At 42.6% G+C, this 18,365-nt stretch overlaps 1 protein-coding gene across 1 annotated transcript in view; it reads left to right on the forward strand.

Annotated features, from left to right (window-relative positions):
• STK4 (serine/threonine kinase 4) overlaps window positions 1–18,365 on the forward strand; it is a 101,873-nt gene that overhangs the window by 49,447 nt on the left and 34,061 nt on the right. The window contains exon 10 of the mRNA XM_062204258.1: window positions 7,092–7,249. Coding sequence (XP_062060242.1) covers window positions 7,092–7,249 — 158 coding nt within the window. The remainder of the gene's footprint in view (window positions 1–7,091; window positions 7,250–18,365) is intronic.

Here is an 18,365-nt window from a genome sequence, read left to right on the forward strand (position 1 = left end):
GCAGAGAGCTGAATTGGAAGTGGAGCAGCTGGGACTGGAACTGGTAGCCATATGGGATGCTGGCACTGCAGGCGGTGGCTTTACCCTCTATGCCACAGTGCCGGCTCCTATAGTATTTTCAAAATGCATGTTTTCCATGATCTTTTTGAAGACCCCTCTTATGTGTGAATTTCAGTTTTTTTTTGCACCAAAATAAATGTTTAGATTCATTTCTCCTGGACTTTTTGAAGTACCCTCGTGTGCATGCCATTCAGTCAGCACCATATGAGAATTTCATTAGTGCATTCACACATATCAAAGCTAAATCTTCAGGTATTTAGTTTTGTTGGAATAGTATTTCTAAGTCAAGGCTAGAGAAGGAAGAAGGAGTAGTAGAATAAGCATTGATTTTGGAATCAGTCTTTGGCTTTAAACTTGGCTCAGGGGTTAGTAGACTGAGTCATGTTTGGCGGGTTATTTCCTGCTTTGAACCTCAGTTTCCTAGCATAAAAGTTCCTATTTTATTGCTTTGTCAGGATGATGTGAGATAATTTTATGTATTTATGAAGGGCAGAGAGACAAAGAGAGAGAGAGAACCCCCAGGTCCACTGGATGATGTCCAAATGCTGGCAGCAACTAGAGCTGTTTATTTATGAAAGGCAGAGAAAGGGAGACAGAGTGTGGTAATACTAAGCATAGAAATGCTCAAGAATGGTATATATTATAATCAGTGTATTATGAGCCTCTTAATGTATGGAGTGAATTTTTGTTGGACCTGCCATTACTTCAGCTAGGGCTGCTTTTCTTTATCCTGATTCCTTTTCCGTTGACAGTTGTGCTCTTGGTTTTTATTCTCGACATCATTGCTGTGCTTTGTAGATGTCACCTCAACTCTGTTGGAACACTGTCATGAAAATGGTTGAGCCAAAGGAAGGTCACTTGTTATTTCATAATGTTTTGTGAATGTACTGAGAAGAGAGAGGGTGTGTGTGTGTGTGCACATTTGTGTGTTTTAAATTCCTTGCCAATAAGATGTTAAATAGCTCAAAATACAAGATGACATATCTTACAGAAGGGAGGATTTGGGATCCCATGAGCCTTCTTTTGTAACATTTTAGCTTCTTATCTTAATACTGTGGAGTTTATTACCAACTGGATTTCTTTCCTTCCCTGAAAGATAATCTCTGTGGTTCACTGTGCATTTTATCAGAAGCTCCCTCTGGGAGCAGACATCTTGATGCTTAGACTTTTCTCCGTTTCACAAATAATTCAAGGTTGTCCTGCCAGAGTGGAGACTAAACCCTAATTGTTTATGCAGTTTTTCTTATTGTGTCCAGATGTTGAGCCCATTTTTATCTTTGGAAACCATTAACATTCTTGATTCTTTTGGGATGAGCCAAAAAGCACAGACTCTTGTGCCTGAGAATTTATTCAAAACACTCTGCCAGACCACATGCTATGATATGGAAGTTCCAGATCGCAGCGTGACTCGGCTGAAGGACTCGAGGCTTGTATTTTTGGGAATATCAGGTATTCCAGTATAGTTATATTGGTAGAAGGAGAGCCAAGAGTACCCAGGAAAGGATAGTAGCCAGTAGTAATGAAGAACAAAGGGAGGTGAATCCCCAAGATACACTTAGGCCCTTACGCCCACCAGACAGCTAAATCAGTCTTGGTCAGTTAGTGGAATCTGTTTCCCTGTTGTTTGAAGCTGTTCCAACCTGTTTACTGTTCAGCAAGAAAGTTGTAATACAGCTTTTTTTTTTTTTTTTTTTTAAGATTTATTTATTTATTTGAAAGGCAGAGTTAGAGAGAGGGAGAGAAAAGTCTTCCATCTGCTGGTTTACTCCCCAGATGGCCACAGTGGTCGTAGCTGCGCTGATCTGAAGCCAGGAGCCTGGAGCTTCTTCTGGGTCTCCTACGCAGGTGCAGGGGCCCAAGGACTTAGGCCAAATTCTGCTTTCCCAGGCCATAGCAGAGAGCTGGATCGGAAGTGGAGCAGCTGGGACTTGAACCAGCACCCATATGGGATGCCAGCACTGCAGGCTGCGGCTTTACCCACTATGCCACTCTTTGGAATTTGGGTTTACACCTCTTTGAATAGATTGATTACAGCTCACCAGAGTTAAAACAACTGGAGCAAAATTGCCCAGCAAACAAGTCAATTCAAATAGAGGCAGTTACCAAAACTGCTTAACTGGAAGAATTAATCTGGGCTCTAGGACATCTTTTAACTCATGATTCCAGCACTTTTTAGTGGTTTCAAAAAATAGTCCAAGGAGTATTGTTGGGTCACACACAGCAACTTGGATAATAACTTATGTAGGTAAATAAGTTAATACTTGCAAAGCACTTAGGTACCCAGTAACAAAAATAAAACCAAGAAACACACACACACACATCATAAATGTTAGATTAAAAAAAAAAAACAACCTATGTTAAATAAAAAGTGCATATTATTCCAAGCCACAAGAAAAATATTTGAGAGATTACTGGAGTTTGTTTTCTTAGGAACATTCATATAAAAAATGTATGAAACCAAGAAGAAAATGCAGGCTTTGACTAGGCTTTGGATAGAATTAATTAGTGTTAGGTAGAAAAGAGTTACTGTAGGAATTAAGGAAAGAATAGTTGGGCCACTGTGGTTTGTTTAGGAACTCTGAAAAATAGAGGTTTCAGATGGTGGGTTAAAAAAGTTTAAGGATCATTCCAAAGGACTGGTAGGTGTTAGTCTTTGGTCCAGCTCCTTTCCTTCCCATTGGGACTACCCTGGCATTGTGTTATACTTCATATGAATTCAGAAACAAGAACAAATATTAGAGGAAAGTGGTCTTGCTGCTTTTTTAAAAAATGGAGTTATTGGTATGTAATTCACTTCCCATACAAGTCACTCATTTAAAATACACTATTCAGTGGTTTTCAGTGTATTCACAGGCTTAGGCCACCATCACCACAATATAACTTTAAAAATTTTATGTTTTGAGATGTAATTCATATAAAATATGACATGTAAAATGTGCAGTAGAGTGGCTTTTTAGTGTATTAACGAGGTACTGAAGATCATAATGGCTGTTGAATTCCAGACATTTTCCTTGCTTGCAAAGAAACCCTAATCCTGTTAGCATTCACTTCCCATTCTCTCCTAATCTCCAGGCAAGCATTAATCTACTTTCTGTCTCTGGATTTGCCTATTCTGGACATCTTATGTAAATACAATATTTGGCTCTTTGTGTCTGGCTTCTTCCATTTTGCATAATGGTTTCAGGGTTCAGCCATGTGTAGCATATATCAGTATTTTATTTGTTTTTATTGCTGAATAATATTCCACTGTATGGATTTACTGAATTTTATCTGTTCTTCAGTTGGTAGGCATTTGGGATATTGTGTCCTTCTGATTTCACACATCAGAAGTATAAATAATTAATTTATTAAAAATTAATTAATTTGGCCGGTGCTGTGGCTCACTTGGCTAATCCTCTGCCCACGGCGCCACCACCCCGGGTTCTAGTCCCAGTTGGGGCGCCAGGTGCTAGTCCCGGTTGCTCCTCTTCCAGTCCAGCTCTCTGCTGTGGCCCGGGAAGTGCTTGGGTCCCTGCACCCGCATGGGAGACCGGGACGAAGTACCCGGCTCCTGGCTTCAGATAGGCACAGCCCCAACCGTAGTGTCCATTAAGGGAGTGAACCAATGGAAGGAAGATCTTTCTCTCTGTCTCTCTCTCACTGTCTATAACTCTCTCTCTCTCTCTCTCTCTCTCTCTCTCTCTCTCACTGTCTAACTCTGCCTGGTCAATAAAAAAAATTAATCAATTTATTTGAAAAGCAGAGTTACAGAGAGGCAGAGAGAGAGAGAGAGAGAGAGAGAGGGAGAGGGAGGTCTTCCATCCACGGGTTCATTTCCCAGATGGCCGTAATGGCCAGAGCTGTGCTGATCCAAAACCAGGAGCCAGGAGCTTCCTCTGGGTCTTCCATGTGGGTGCAGGGGCCCAAGGAGTTGGGCCCTCTTCCACTGCTTTTCCAGGCCACAACAAAGAGCTGGATCAGAAGTGGAGCAACCTGGACTTGAATTGGCACCCATATGGGATGCTGGCACTGTAGGTGGCGGCTTTACCCACTACGCCACAGCGATGGCCCTACATCATTTTTTTTTTTAAGAAAAATAAATAGAAGATAAATTGCTTATGAATTAACTTCTTTGTCTACAGCCTTAGCTTGGTACATTCTGCTTAAAAAGAAAAATAGGCTAGTCACAGTATAGGAGTTCATGTTGTTTTCCTCAGTCAGAAGAATTAGAAAAAGATGTGGTTATTTTCAAGGCTTGGTTTCTCTCTGCTCAGTCCAGTTTCCTTCTGGCTTCAGGTTTCTTGTATTATCATTCAACTGAATGCTTCATTTCCTGGGATATATCTGAAAAATACTTTAGCTCAAGTTGAAACAAAAGCCCACCGGCAGGCTGAAGCCCCCGGGGACAGCGTGGCCTTTAATCAGCGGGAATGATTCTCTTGTACTTTTCAGCACTAAAAGGCTCTTGTCCAGCACACTTGGTCATTAGCTGAGGGTGCTGAAAGAAAAGTTCAAAGATAAGGTTACTGGGAAAATTCCGTTCTCTCCTTTCTGCACTCAGATAAATGGTATGTCTAACATGTCGAGAATCTTCATTTTGCTTCTAGAGGATTTACGATGTGACAGGCAGTCCACCAGATGTAAAACCTGACAGTTGCCATTCACATCCTTTCCTTGTTGCTTATTGAGTATGAAATCTTAGGCAGATTTCTCAACTCTGAAGTTCTAAAGTGGGAACAGTGATGTGTCTCCAAGGATTCTCTGAGGATTCAGTGAAGTAATGCATTTTCTGATACTCAGTAGGTGCCTAATAAATGCAAGTCTCCCCTCCCCTCCTCCAGTTTGGTGGACATGAATTTTGGATGAAAAGATCTTGGGGGCCAGCGCCGCGGCTCAACAGGCTAATCCTCCGCCTAGCGGCGCCAGTACACCAGATTCTAGTCCCGATTGGGGTGCCGGATTCTGTCCCAGTTGCCCCTCTTCCAGGCCAGCTCTCTGCTATGGCCCGGGAGTGCAGTGGAGGATGGCCCAAGTGCTTGGGCCCTGCACCCGCATGGGAGACCAGGAGAAGCACCTGGCTCCTGGCTTCGGATCAGCCCGGTGTGCCAGCCGCAGCACGCCGGCCACAGTGGCCATTGGAGGGTGAACCAACGGCAAAAAGGAAGACCTTTCTCTCTGTCTCTCTCTCTCTCACTGTCCACTCTGTCTGTCAAAAAAAAAAAAAAAAAAAAAAAGATCTTGGGAAAGCAACTAGTTGAAATCCTGAAATTTAGAAGGTATTCACTGAATATTAGTTGAATTTGAACCTGAGTTCCAAAGACTGAAACTTTCTGTAGATACAGGGTGGGTGTGTGAGTGAGAGAGAAAAAAACACTCTTTCAAATAAAATGAAAACAAATAAAAGTTTAAGAAATCCAAAGAGTCAGAGACGATCCTGCTAAAATATTTGTTGCATCCTGTCAGTTTGGTCTGACCTCTTACTTTATGTCCATGTCCTTCTAGTTTGTGGCGTATTTTAGATTACAGCCCACAAGTGTTCTAATCTCTCTAGAGAATTTTTTTTAAAAGATTTTTATTTATTTGGAAAGCAGAGTTAGAGAGAGGCAGAGGCAGAGTGAGAGCAAGAACAAGAGAGAGAGAGAGAAAAAAAATCTTCCATCCGCTGGTTCACTCCCCAGAAGGATGCAATGGCCAGAGCTGTGCTGATCTGAAGCGCCAGGAACTTCTTCTTTTTTTTTTTTTTTTTTTTGACAGGCAGAGTGGATAGTGAGAGAGAGAGAGAGAGACAGAGACAGAAAGGTCTTCCTTTTTGCCATTGGTTCACCCTCCAATGGCCGCTGCGGCCGGCGCATCTCGCTGATCCGAAGCCAGGAGCCAGGTGCTTCTCCTGGTCTCCCATGCGGGTGCAGGGCCCAGGGACTTGGGCCATCCTCCACTGCCTTCCCGGGCCATAGCAGAGAGCTGGCCTGGAAGAGGGGTAACCGGGATAGAATCAGGCGCCCCAACCGGGACTAGAACCCGGTGTGCTGGCGCTGCAAGGCGGAGGATTAGCCTGTTAAGCCGCGGTGCCGGCCAGAGCCAGGAACTTCTTCCAGGTCTCCCACGTGGGTGCAGGGGTCCAAGGCCTTGGGCCATTTTCTACTGCTTTCCTAGGCTATGGCAGAGAGCTGGATCGGAAGTGGAGCAGCCAGGATTCAAACCGGATAGCAGGGACTCAACCACTTGAGCTATCACCTGCTGTTCCCGCATCAGTGCGCATCAACAGGAAGCCAGAATTGGAAGTGGAAGTGAGGACTTGAACCCAGACACTCTCATGGGATGTGGGCATTCCAAGCAGTGTCTTAACTGGGCCGAATGTCTACATTTAGATAGGTTTTAAGTCATGTCAAGTGAGATTACTCACTTTGCTATTGTTACTAGTAACTAGTAGCTGCTATTTTTTGCTTTCATATGGTAACTGTTGCTGTGTAACTGATTCTACTGCCTGGGATGGCTCCAGGTCCAACCTAAACTCCCTGTACCAGTCTGCCCCAACTACCCAGCCTGCAGGTTCTTCTAGGAACAAAAATTAGTTATGATCAGTTCTGTTCATCTAATACTGACCCAGTTCTGAAAGTAAAAAAAATTTGTTTAAAAGAAGCAAATTGAAGTATCTAAAGTCCTACTACCAAAAACAAACTCTGTTAACATTTTGGTATCTTTTCTTCCACTACTTTTCTTTTTTGCTCATTTATTTGATTTTACAGAATTGATATCATCCTGTATATGTAATACTATGTCCTATTTTTCTCCTTTATTGTAGACCATTTATATGTAATTTTAAAATTATGTAATAGTTTGCACAGTGGATGAATTGTTATTTGCTTATATTGAGAAATACTTTGTGCATTTGTGCATTTTTCTGTAGTTTCATTTAATTCTTGAGGGAGTCCTTATGTAACAGAAAGACTCCACTGCTCAGAGACTGAAGCCCATCTGGAGACACATCTATTTATTAAACTATCTAAATATAAACATTTTCCTCCTCACCTTTTGTTTTTCTTGGTTTTCAGGAAGGGATGAGACCATGCAGCCTGTAAAACCATCTTTCCTTGAATACTTTGAACAAAAAGAAAAGGAAAACCAGGTCAACAGCTTTGGCAAGAGTGTACCTGCTCCACTGAAAAATTCTTCTGATTGGAAAGTACCACTGGATGGAGACTATGAGTTTGTAAGTAGTGTTGGGAGTTCATGGTTGTGTCTTCCTGAGAGGAAGTTACTTGAAATGCCACACATCCAGTTCATGGAAAGTGTCTGTGGTTTTCTTGTGTATTTGAGTCTCCTAAGTGCCCTGGTGGCAGCTCCCAGGCTAAGGATCTCATGAGTTCGAGATGGCAGCATATTGATTGATTTTTTAAGAAAGCTTTTATTTAATAAATACAAATTTCATAGGTACAGCTTTAGGAATATAGCAGTTCTTCCCCCCATACCCACCCTCCCAACCTTACTCCCGTCCCACCTCCTACTCCCTCTCCCATCCCATTCTTCATTATGATTCATTTTTAATTATCTTTATATACAGAAAACCAACTCTATACTAAGTAACGATTTTAACAGTTTGCACCCAAAATATAAAGTACTGTTTGAAGACTAGTTTTACCATTAATTGTCATAGTACAACTCATTAAGGACAGAGATCTTACATGGGGAGTAAGTGCACAGTGACTCCTGTTGTTAACAATTGACACTCTTATTTATGATTTATGACATCAGTGATCACCTGAGACTCTTTACATGAGCTGCCAAGGCTATGGAAGCCTTTTGAGTCCACAAATTCTGTCAGTATTTAGACAGGGCCATAAGCAAAATGGAAGTTCTCTCCTCCCTTCAGAGAAAAGTACCTTTTTCTTTGATGACCCCTTCTTTCCACTGGGATCTCACTCACAGAGATCCTTCATGTACAACATTTTTTGCCACAGAGTCTTGGCTTTCCATGCCTGAAATGCTCTCATGGGCTTTTTAGCCAGATCTGAATGCCTTAAGGGCTGATTTTGAGGTCAGAGTGCTGTTTAGGGTGTTTGTCATTCTATGAGTCTGCTGTGTGTCCTGCTTCCCATGTTGCGTCATTCTCTCCTTTTTAATTCTGTTGTTATTAGCAGACACTTGGTCTTATTTATGTGATCCCTTTGACATTTATTTCTATCTATATGATCAGTTATACACTTAAAATGATCACTTTAACTAGTAAGATGTCATTAGTACCACCTAACTTAATGGGATTTGGAGTCCCATGGCAAGTTTTTAGCTTTACCCTTAGGAGTAAGTCCATGGGAACATGTGCTGAATTGTATAACTCCTCCCTCTCTTATTCTCACACTTATTTTTACTGGGATCAATTTTCAATTGCATTTAAATACCTATGAATAATTCTGTGTTAAGTAAAGAGTTCAACCAATGGTATTAAGAGAAAAAAGAAAATAGTAAAAAAAAAAAATAATAAACTGTTTCTCGACAGTCAAGACAAGGGCTTATCAAGTCATCCCTTCTCATAGTGTCAATTTCACTTCTACAGGTTTCCTTTTAGGTGCTTAGTTAGTTGTAACAGATCAGGGAAAACATATGATATTTGTCCCTTTGGGACTGGCTTATTTCACTAAGTATGATGTTTTCCAGCTTCATCCATTTTGTTGCAAATGACCAGATTTCCTTTTTTTTTTTTTCCCACTGTGTAGTATTCCATAGAGTACATATCCCATAATTTCTTTATCCAATTTTTTGTTGATGGGCATTTAGATTGATTATTGAGGTTTGAGTCATTTTGGAGTCCCTGATTAGTGACATCTTTTCTTGCTTTTAAAATCCTTTATTCACTTTCTTGTTTACTTTTTGTCCAGTTTGAAATTGTTCAGGGTAAAAGGACTGTTTATTCATCAGTTGAAGATGTAATTTTGTTTATTTGAGATTGTTATTTCATATTTAAGAATTAGATTTGAAGGCAGTTGATATTGTTTTGTAGAGTCTTTGTTGTCTTGCTAATCATTCTAATTTTAAGCTCTCTGAGAAGATTATTCTGAATTTTTTAGAGGATGAATATTAAATTATTCCAAAGTTTCTTAAGAAAACCTGGGTATGTTTTTTCTTTCTTTGCTATGGAACATTCTCCCTCAACCACAGGCACTTATTAATGTTCATGGGGATTTAATGAGAGGAAATAAAAAATTTGGAGAAAAAGCAAGCTAGGGAGCTTATGTTCCCTTTTTTTTGGAATATTTTTAGAAAAGATTTTTCACCTTAGGAATTTTCAGTTTTTACATTCCTAATTTCTGAAATTTGACATTCAGCTGTTGTAATTCTGTTGTTACTTACATCAGAGCTTAGTTTGGGCATTGCATTTGAACTCTGGGAGATTTTTGTAGACCTAGCTTTCCACTATCCCCCATTCATTGGCCATGAGGAAATGATATCATTCCTCCATAATTCCTGCTTTTGTAAAATGGCAGGATTGTAATAGTTTGTACAACTACTTGTAGGGGTCTTTTGAGGACCAAAATAACTTACCTGAGGCTAATTAACTGATTAGTTGTCAGACCATGCTAGAACCTAGGTTCATTTGTTTTATCATTTATTTGTTCATTCATTTATTTATTTAGTTTGTGTGTGTGTGTGCCATTGTGTGCTTGTCACTTTAGGAATATATACTAGTGAATACAACTGCCAGAAACCCATCCTGCATGGAGATTTCCTTCTGGAAGAAGGAAAATAAGTAAAATATTCAATGTATTAGGTGGTGGTAAGTACTGTGGAAAATACAAAGAAAAAGTGTATTGGAGAACAGAGAGAGCAATGTGTGTGTCTGGGGCTTTTTTTTTTTTTAAGATTTATTTTATTTATTTGAAAGAGTTACAGAGAGAGAGCCAGAATGAGAGAGAGAGGGAGAGAGAGGTCTTCTGTCTGCTGGTTCACTCCCCAAATGGCTGCAGTGACCAGAGCTGGGCCGATCTGAAGCCAGGAGCCAGGAGCTTCTTTCAGGTCTCCCACATAGGTGCAGGGGCCCAAGGACTTGGGCCATCTTCTACTGCTTTCCCAGGCCATGGCAGAGAGCTGGATCGGAAATGGAGCAGCCAGGACTCAAACCAGCACTCATATGGGATTCCAGTGCTGCAGGCCAGTGCTTTAACTCACTGCACCACAGCGTCAGTCCTGTGGCTTTTAAAACTAAATCAGGCCGGCGCTGTGGCTCAATAGGCTAATCCTCCGCCTGCGGCGCTGGCACCCCTGGTTCTAGTCCCGGTCGGGGTGCTGGATTCTGTCCCGGTTGCCCCTCTTCCAGCCCAGCTCCCTGCTGTGGCCCGGGAGTGCAGTGGAGGATGGCCCAAGTGCTTGGGCCCTGCACCCGCATGGGAGACCAGGAGGAAGCACCTTGCTCCTGGCTTCGGATCAGTGTGGTGTGCTGGCCGTAGCACACTGGCCACAGCGACCATTGTAGGGTGAACCAACGGCAAAGGAAGACCTTTCTCTCTGTCTCCCTCTCTCACTGTCCACTCTGCCTGTCCAAAAAAAAAAACTAAATCAAGGAAGTCCTGCTTGGTGAGTGGTGAGACGAGGATGTGTACTATGTGAGTGTTCAGGGAAAGAGCTTTTCAGGCAGTGGGAAGAGCAAGTGCAAAGCTCCTGAGGCAGGGACTTCCTGGTGCCATTTGCAGAGCAGGTAGGAAGTGGTTAGTCTGGAGTGGCCTCGATGTGGTCCATAGCAGGCAATGAGATCAGAGTAGAATGCACATCAGAGCCTTTTATGTAGTAAGGACCTCAGCCTTTAGTATGGGTGGACTTGGTTCTGTTTATGCTTTAATAGTATTCTGTTTCCTGTTAGTTAATATACTGCAGGATGTCTAGAATCCTTCTTAACATAATCCTCTAGGCTACCAGTGTTAATCAGAGTGCATTTCTGATATTTGAGTTGTTGTGCTTGCTATTTCATGTTGCCTGGATAATTATTTTCAATATACTTGTAAGCATTGATTGTCTCAGTTCAGTGTCTCTTTAGTCGAAGGTGTCTCAGACACTTCAGATACCAACTCTAATCAACATTGCAATAGAATGCCTCTGAATCCTTTAATCTATACTGCTAGATTGTTTCCTTTTTTTCTAATTATTGTAGAAGTCAGTGACCCTGACACCTCATCACTTTAATCCTAATCATTATTCTTGGATCAGTAGTTCCAGTACATAAAGATTTTATTTCTCTTTACCATAGTTTTCCTATTCTAAGATCACCAGCAGAGAACTTGTTTTAAGAGGCAAACAACTTACACAGAGGAGCTTTAGTGGGTCTTTAGAGTGACTGCTTTATGTGTTGGAGGTGGAGCGTTCCTGTGGGGAGGGGGCCATGAGCATACTGAAGAGATTAGCGTGTTGTCCATGTTTGACCCCTGAGACCTGCTGCTCAGAAAGGCAGAGGCCACAGAACCGCAGCAGCTAGCCCGCACACCTTTTTGTATATTCACTTTAAAAAAAAAATTAATCACCTATATTTAAAATATGAGATTTTACATGAAATGTATCTCTAGCTTGAGAACTTGGTAGATCTGGCCATAATATTCGACGGCCTACATTCTTGGAAGCTGATTTATCAGGAACTGTGTAGGAGCTGCCCTCTTTGGGTATGACCTCTCCAATTCTCTACAGTATCTGGCCTACTTCACTCATTTATATTAACTGTCTGACCTGTTTGGCACTCAGGGATGTTGAATATTGGGGATCTTTTTTTTTTTTTTTTGACAGGCAGAGTGGACAGTGAGAGAGAGAGACAGAGAGAAAGGTCTTCCTTTGCCGTTGGTTCACCCTCTAATGGCCGCCGCGGTAGCGCGCTGCAGCCGGCGCACCGCGCTGTTCCGATGGCAGGAGCCAGGTGCTTCTCCTGGTCTCCCATGGGGTGCAGAGCCCAAACACTTGGGCCATCCTCCACTGCACTCCCTGGCCACAGCAGAGAGCTGGCCTGGAAGAGGGGCAACCGGGACAGGATCGGTGCCCCGACCGGGACTAGAACCCGGTGTGCCGGCGCCGCAAGGCGGAGGATTCGCCTGTTGAGCCACGGCGCCGGCCGAATATTGGGGATCTTGCTCTAAATCATTTGGATTTCTGTATGCTTGAGCCAATCCTTCCTAATGTATAAAATTGTATTTTTGCCTTCAGAATTTTAAGAGAACTAAACAGTGGGAGAAAATTCAGGTGGGATGTACCTGAGCTGCTCCTGAAGATAAATGAAAACTGTCTTTAATGTCTTGGTATTCTTGATATATAGCACTTATTTTATTTATTTGAAAGGCAGAGCTACAGAGAGAGACAGGGAGAAACAGAGAGATCTTCCATCCTCTGGTTCCTTCTCCAAAAGGCCGCAATTGCCAGGGCTGGACAGGTTTGGGCCAAGCTGAAGCCAGGAGCCAGAAACTTCTTCCAGGTCTCCCACACAGGTGTGGGGGCCCAAGCACTTGGGTCATCTTCTGCTACCTTCCCAGGAGCACTAGGGAGCTGGATTGGGGGTGTAGAGCAGCCAGGACATGAACCAGCACCCATATGGGATGCTGTTGTCACGGGTGGTGGCCTTACCCGCTGTGCCACACACCAGCTCCCAAAATAGTAGTCTGAAGCAGTGGTTCTTTTTTTTTTTTTTTTTCTAAAGAGAGTTATTTATTTATTTGAAAGTCAGCATTGCACAGAGAGAGAGGGAGAGGCAGAGAGGGCGAGGGAAGGAAGAGAGAGAGAGAGAGAGGGAGAGAGAGAGAGGTCTTCCATCTGCTGTTTCACGCCCCAATTGGCTGCAACAGCCAGAGCTGTGCCGATCTGAAACCAGGTGCCAGGAGTTTCTTCCGGGTCTCCCACGTGGGTGCAGGGGTCCAAGGACTTGGGCCATCCTCCACTGCTTTCCCAGGCCACAGCAGAAAGCTGGATAGGAAGTGGAGCAGCCAGATCTTGAACCAGTGACCGTATGTGATGCTGGCACTGCAGGCAGTGGCTTTACCCACTGTGCCACAGTGCCGACCCCGACAGTGGTTGTAAAAGTGTTCCTAGACTAGTAGTATCAGCATTACCTGGGAACTTGTTAGAAATGCAGTTTCTCAGGCTCTACCCCTGACTCTGAATCAGAATCTCTGAGTATAGCACCCAGTAGTATTTTTTTGAAATAAAGATTTATGTATTTGAAAGGCAGAGTTAGAGACAGAGAGAGGGACAGAGGGAGAAAGGAGGAGACAGAAATCTTCAACCACTGGTTCACTCCCCAGATGGCCACAATGGCAAGGCCAGGCTGAAGCCAGGGGCCTAGGACTCCATCTGAGTTTCCCACATGGGTGCCAGGGGCTCAAGCACTTGGACCATTTTTCTCTGCTTTCCCAGGCACATTACAGGGAGCTGGATCAGAAATGGAGCAGCCAGGACTTGAACCAGCACCCGTATGGGGTGCTGGCATCACAGATAGTGACTTAATTTGCTCTGCCACAACACTGGCTCCAGCACTCAGTAACATTTTTACCTGCCCTTCTGGTGACCCCACTCACTAACATTTTATCTAAAGATAGAGTTTACTATATTTTCTTGTCCGTTAGTTACTATAGACATTCAGAGATAAAGTTACATTTCTATTGTGTTATATTTTGCATGATTTTAAGTTTCCTTTTTACTCTTTTTGAATTTCTTGTACTCCTTTTAAAATATTTATTTATTTATGGTTTATTTGGAAGCCAGAGACCTGGAGAGAGATGAACAGATTGACAGAGACCTCCCAGCCACTGGTTCACTCCCCAGATGACTGCAGCAGCCAAGGCTGGGCCAGGCCAAAACCAGTTGTCAGAGACTCAGTTAGGTCTCCTACATGGGTGGTAGTGACCCAACTACGTGAGCCATTCGTGGCAGGAAGCTGGAATTGGAAACAGAGCTGAGCTTTGAACCCAGGCACTCTGATACAGGATGTGGGCATCTCAAGTGATGTACCAAATGCCCGCCTCTCTCCTGTATTCTTACCAGAGTATTCTAGAAATACATAGAATATGGAAAATGGAATTAGACAAAGAAAGAGCCACTCTCTTAAGTAAAGAAAATATTCTTCATAATTACCTTAAGCTTCAAGAAGGGCAATCTGTAACTCACATGTTTCCCTCTTGGCAGTCTCTTAAAGTCTTTCTCGTTTCCTGATAGGCAGTGTTTAATTATGAAACAGATATTCTCTTCCCTTCTCTGAAGGCAGTGGCTATTTTGAAATGAACAAACATTTTACCCAAAATCGAAAACAGGAAATAATTTAATCAAGAGCAGCAGAGTTTGATGCTGACAAAAAAAACTGGTATGTTCTTTTGAAACAATACTGAATTCCACTTCTGGAATTGGATTGCCTAGGATAGAATTGTATGCCAGGTCGAAAAAACCCTGAAGATTCCCCTTAATGCTTAAGATATGTGATGATTACAGTATAAAAGGTGTTTGGAAATGCTACATTCTCAGAAGTTGATATTTCATATTCTAAGAACAGATCACATCTTTGGAAAAGAATGTTACTTTTAAGAGAACTCAGACCTTCTCATTTTCCCAATCTGTACGCAGCCACAACAAAACTGTAAAGTTAAGAAAAATATAAAAAATCCACAGCTGAATTGTTCAAGTGCTTTGCTTTGAGATGAACACTGTATTTCAGTTAAAACAGAAGGCCTTTGTGCAGACTTCTCATTTAATCATAGATAATATTAAAAAGATCTGAACATTCATAAAATCAGTACTTTTTTCTTTTTTATAAAAAAAGTCTTAAGGGAATTGACTTCCCTTTTTTATCCTTTTTTTTTTTTTTTAAAGATTGATTTATTTATTTGAGAGGCAGCGTCGCAGCGAGAGGGAGAGACAGAGAGAAGGTGTCCAGCCATGGCCAGAGGAGCTGGGAGCTCTTCCTGGTCTCCCACTCGGCTGCAGGGCCCAAGCACTGGACCATCTTCCGATGCTTCCCCAGGCCCTTAGCAAGGAGCTTGATTGGAAGTAGAACAGCCAGGACTCAAACTGGTGCCCACATGGGATTACGAAACCACAGGTGGAAGCTTAACCATCATTACCACAGTGCCGGCCCCTGATTTTCCTCTTTTAAACTGTAGTCTGTGGTTACGATGCAGTCACTAATAGTATTTGGTGCCAGTTTTTGATTCATACTAAGACCTACCTACCATTGCTTGTTTGTTTGTTTGTTTTTAATTTGCCTTAAAAGCAGACAGAAAGCTCCATCCACTGACCCACTCTCCAAATACCCACAATGGGCCTGGGCCTGGGGCTGAAGTCAGGAGCTGAGGACTCAGTCATTGTGGGTCTCAGTGATCTCGCTACTTGAAACATAACTTCGACTTTCCAGGGTCTGCATTAGCAAGAAGGTGGAGTTGGGAGTCCAGCTGGGACTCAAATGAAGTGCTTCAGTATGAGATGTGGGCATCTTAACTGCTAGGCCAAGCACCTGCCCCACCTCTTGTTGCTTTCATTTCATCAGTACAAATGTTGAAAGGGTGAGTAATGTCTTAGAGTTAATGTGAAAATAGTTTGATCTTAAAGATTACCCTAAGAGGATACTAGGGATCTCCCAGGGTCCCCAGGCCATGCTTTGAGAACTGCTGATCTAGAAGCTCGCCATGCTCAACTCAGTCCTGGCGATAGGATATTTCATAGGTAGTGTGTCCACTTCCATCTGAAGTTCATAAGGTCTGCATGTATAGTCATCTCTTTTTCTGTTGTGTAAAGCCACTGAAAGTCGTTGCCTGCTGTCATCAGTAATTACAAAATGGTGATATTTCATCATTCGTTCTCCATTAACTGAAACACTGTGTAAGGAAGCACTTCATTAACTGTCTAAATATTCTCAGATACAGTTTAGGTAGGAAAGAGAGAATTCAGTCAGCCCTCATTATCTACAGGGAATCAGTTCCAGAACCTCCAGCAGATACCAGAATCCACGATGCTCAAGTCTCTTGTATAATTTGGCATGGTATTCACATATAACCTCTTCCCATATACTTTAAATTGTCTCTAGGTTCCTTGTAATATCTATTATAATGTAAATACTATGTAAATAGTTATTTTCTTTTTTAGGGAGTAATGACAAGAAAAATTCTTTACATGTTCAGTGCAGAAGCATTTAAAATTATTTTTAAAGATTTGTTTATTTGAAAGGCAGAGTTAGAGAAAGGGAAAGACATACACACACACACACACACACAGATCTTCCATCCTCTGGTTCACTCCAAATGGTTGCAAAGACTTGGAACTGGGCCAGGCCAAAGCCAGGAAGCTGGAACTCCATCCTGGTCTGCCATGTGGCTAGCAGGGGCCCAAACATTTGGGCCATCGTCCTTTGCTTTCCCAGGCACATTAGCAGGGAGCTGGTATTTTTCAAAATAATGAATGTATTAGTTTCCTACTATTCTCTAGAGAGATCCAGGTTTTTTTTTTTTTTTTTTTTTTTTTAAATATCTTTATGAATTTCCAGCCCTGGAAAAAGCCATGCTTTGAAGGAACTGTGGTTCCTTTTCTGGGAAATGCTATTTAAAGACCACAGTGTGGCTACTGTGTGTGCACATCATAGGTCACTTTTCAATGGACAAAACCAAGAAGTGGGTTTATTACAATCTCATGAGTTCTTATGCTATTTCCAGTACAGATTGAATACTTCTAGTTTTTTGCTTAACTGCTTTGATCCTATGTCTGTAATTCCTTTCCCCTGTGCTAAATATCTTACTTCCCAGCAGTATCAGTGTAATTACTCATTTGCTTTGCATTCCACAGCACACATTTCAGGCTGAGAATGACAATACCAGTACTTCTTACCAACGATTACTGAAAATGTCTCAGTAAGAAGTTGTAAAGATTTGTGTTGTAGTTATCTTTGTCCTTTAGGGCTTATCCCAGTAGAGAGATATGATAAAATTACCATGTTATAATTTGAAATAATTGCTGTGTGGTTATTATATAAACTCAGATATGCAGGTAGGTTGTTTCATTTCTTTTCTGAGTATGGCTTTTTTTTTTTTTTTTTTTTTTTGACAGGTAGAGTTATAAACAGTGAGAGAGAGACAGAGAAAAAGGTCTTCCTTCCATTGGTTCACTCCCCTAATGGCCACTATGGCTGGTGCTGCACCGATCCGAAGCCAGGAGCCGGGTACTTCCTCCTGGTCTCCCATGCGGATGCAGGGACCCAAGCACTTGGGCCATCCTCCACTGCCCTCCCGGGCCACAGCAGAGAGCTGGACTGGAAGAGGAGCAACCGGGACTAGTAACCGGTGCCCCAACCAGGACTAGAACCCGGGGTGCCGGCGCCACAGGTGGAGGATTAGCCAAGTGAACCATGGTGGCGGCTGGCTTTTTTTTTTTTTTTAAGATTTATTTATTTATTTGAAAGGCAAAGTTACAGAGAGAGAGAGGGAGAGACAGAGAGAGAACTTTCATCTGCTGGTTCCCTCCCCAAATGGCCAGAATGGCCAGAGTTGGGCTAGACTAGAGCCAGGAGCCTGGAGCTTCTTTTGGGTCTTCCACGTGGGTACAAGGGCCCAAGTACTTGGTTCACTCCCTCATTGGCTGTAACAGCCAGAGCTGTGCCAATCCAAAGCCAGGAGCCAGGAGCCTCCTCCGAGTCTTCTCATGTGGATACAGGATGCCAAGGACTTGGGCCATCCTCTCCTTCTTTCCCAGGCCATAGCAGAGAGCTGGATCAAAAGTGGAGCAGCTAGGACTCAAACCAGCACCCATGTGGGATGCTGGCACTGCAGGCGGCAGCTTTACCTGTTATGCCACCGTGCCGGCTCCAATTACTTTTTCTTATTACTGAATCCACAGCCATGACTTTAAATTGTGATCTTATTGAAATCTTATGGAAAATAGAATTAAAAGATAAAGTTATTTTAGTATAAAATTTTTTGACATCTATGCATTGTTAAAAAATATTTATTTATTTGAAAGGCAGAGTTACAGAGAGTCAGAGGCAGAGAGAGAGGAAAGAAGTCTTCCATCTGTCCGTTCACTCCCCAGGTGGCCACAACAGCCAGAGCTGCACACTGATCCGGAGCCAGGAGCTTCTTCTGGGTCTCCCACACAGGTTTAGGGGCCCAAGGACTTGGGCCATCTTCCACTGCTTTCCGAGGCCATAGCAGAAAGCTGGATTGAAAATGGAGCAGCTGGGACCTGAACAGGCACCCATATGGGATGCCAGCACTGCAAGCAGTGGCTTTACCCATTATGTCACAGCACTGCCCCCCCCCCGCATTTTTTATAATACATATTTCCACTAGCTTTTTTTTGAAAGATCTTTATTTATTTGAGAGGTAGAGTTACAGACA

The sequence above is a fragment of the Lepus europaeus genome, chromosome 10 (genome assembly GCF_033115175.1).
Source record: "Lepus europaeus isolate LE1 chromosome 10, mLepTim1.pri, whole genome shotgun sequence".
Lineage (NCBI taxonomy): Eukaryota > Metazoa > Chordata > Mammalia > Lagomorpha > Leporidae > Lepus > Lepus europaeus.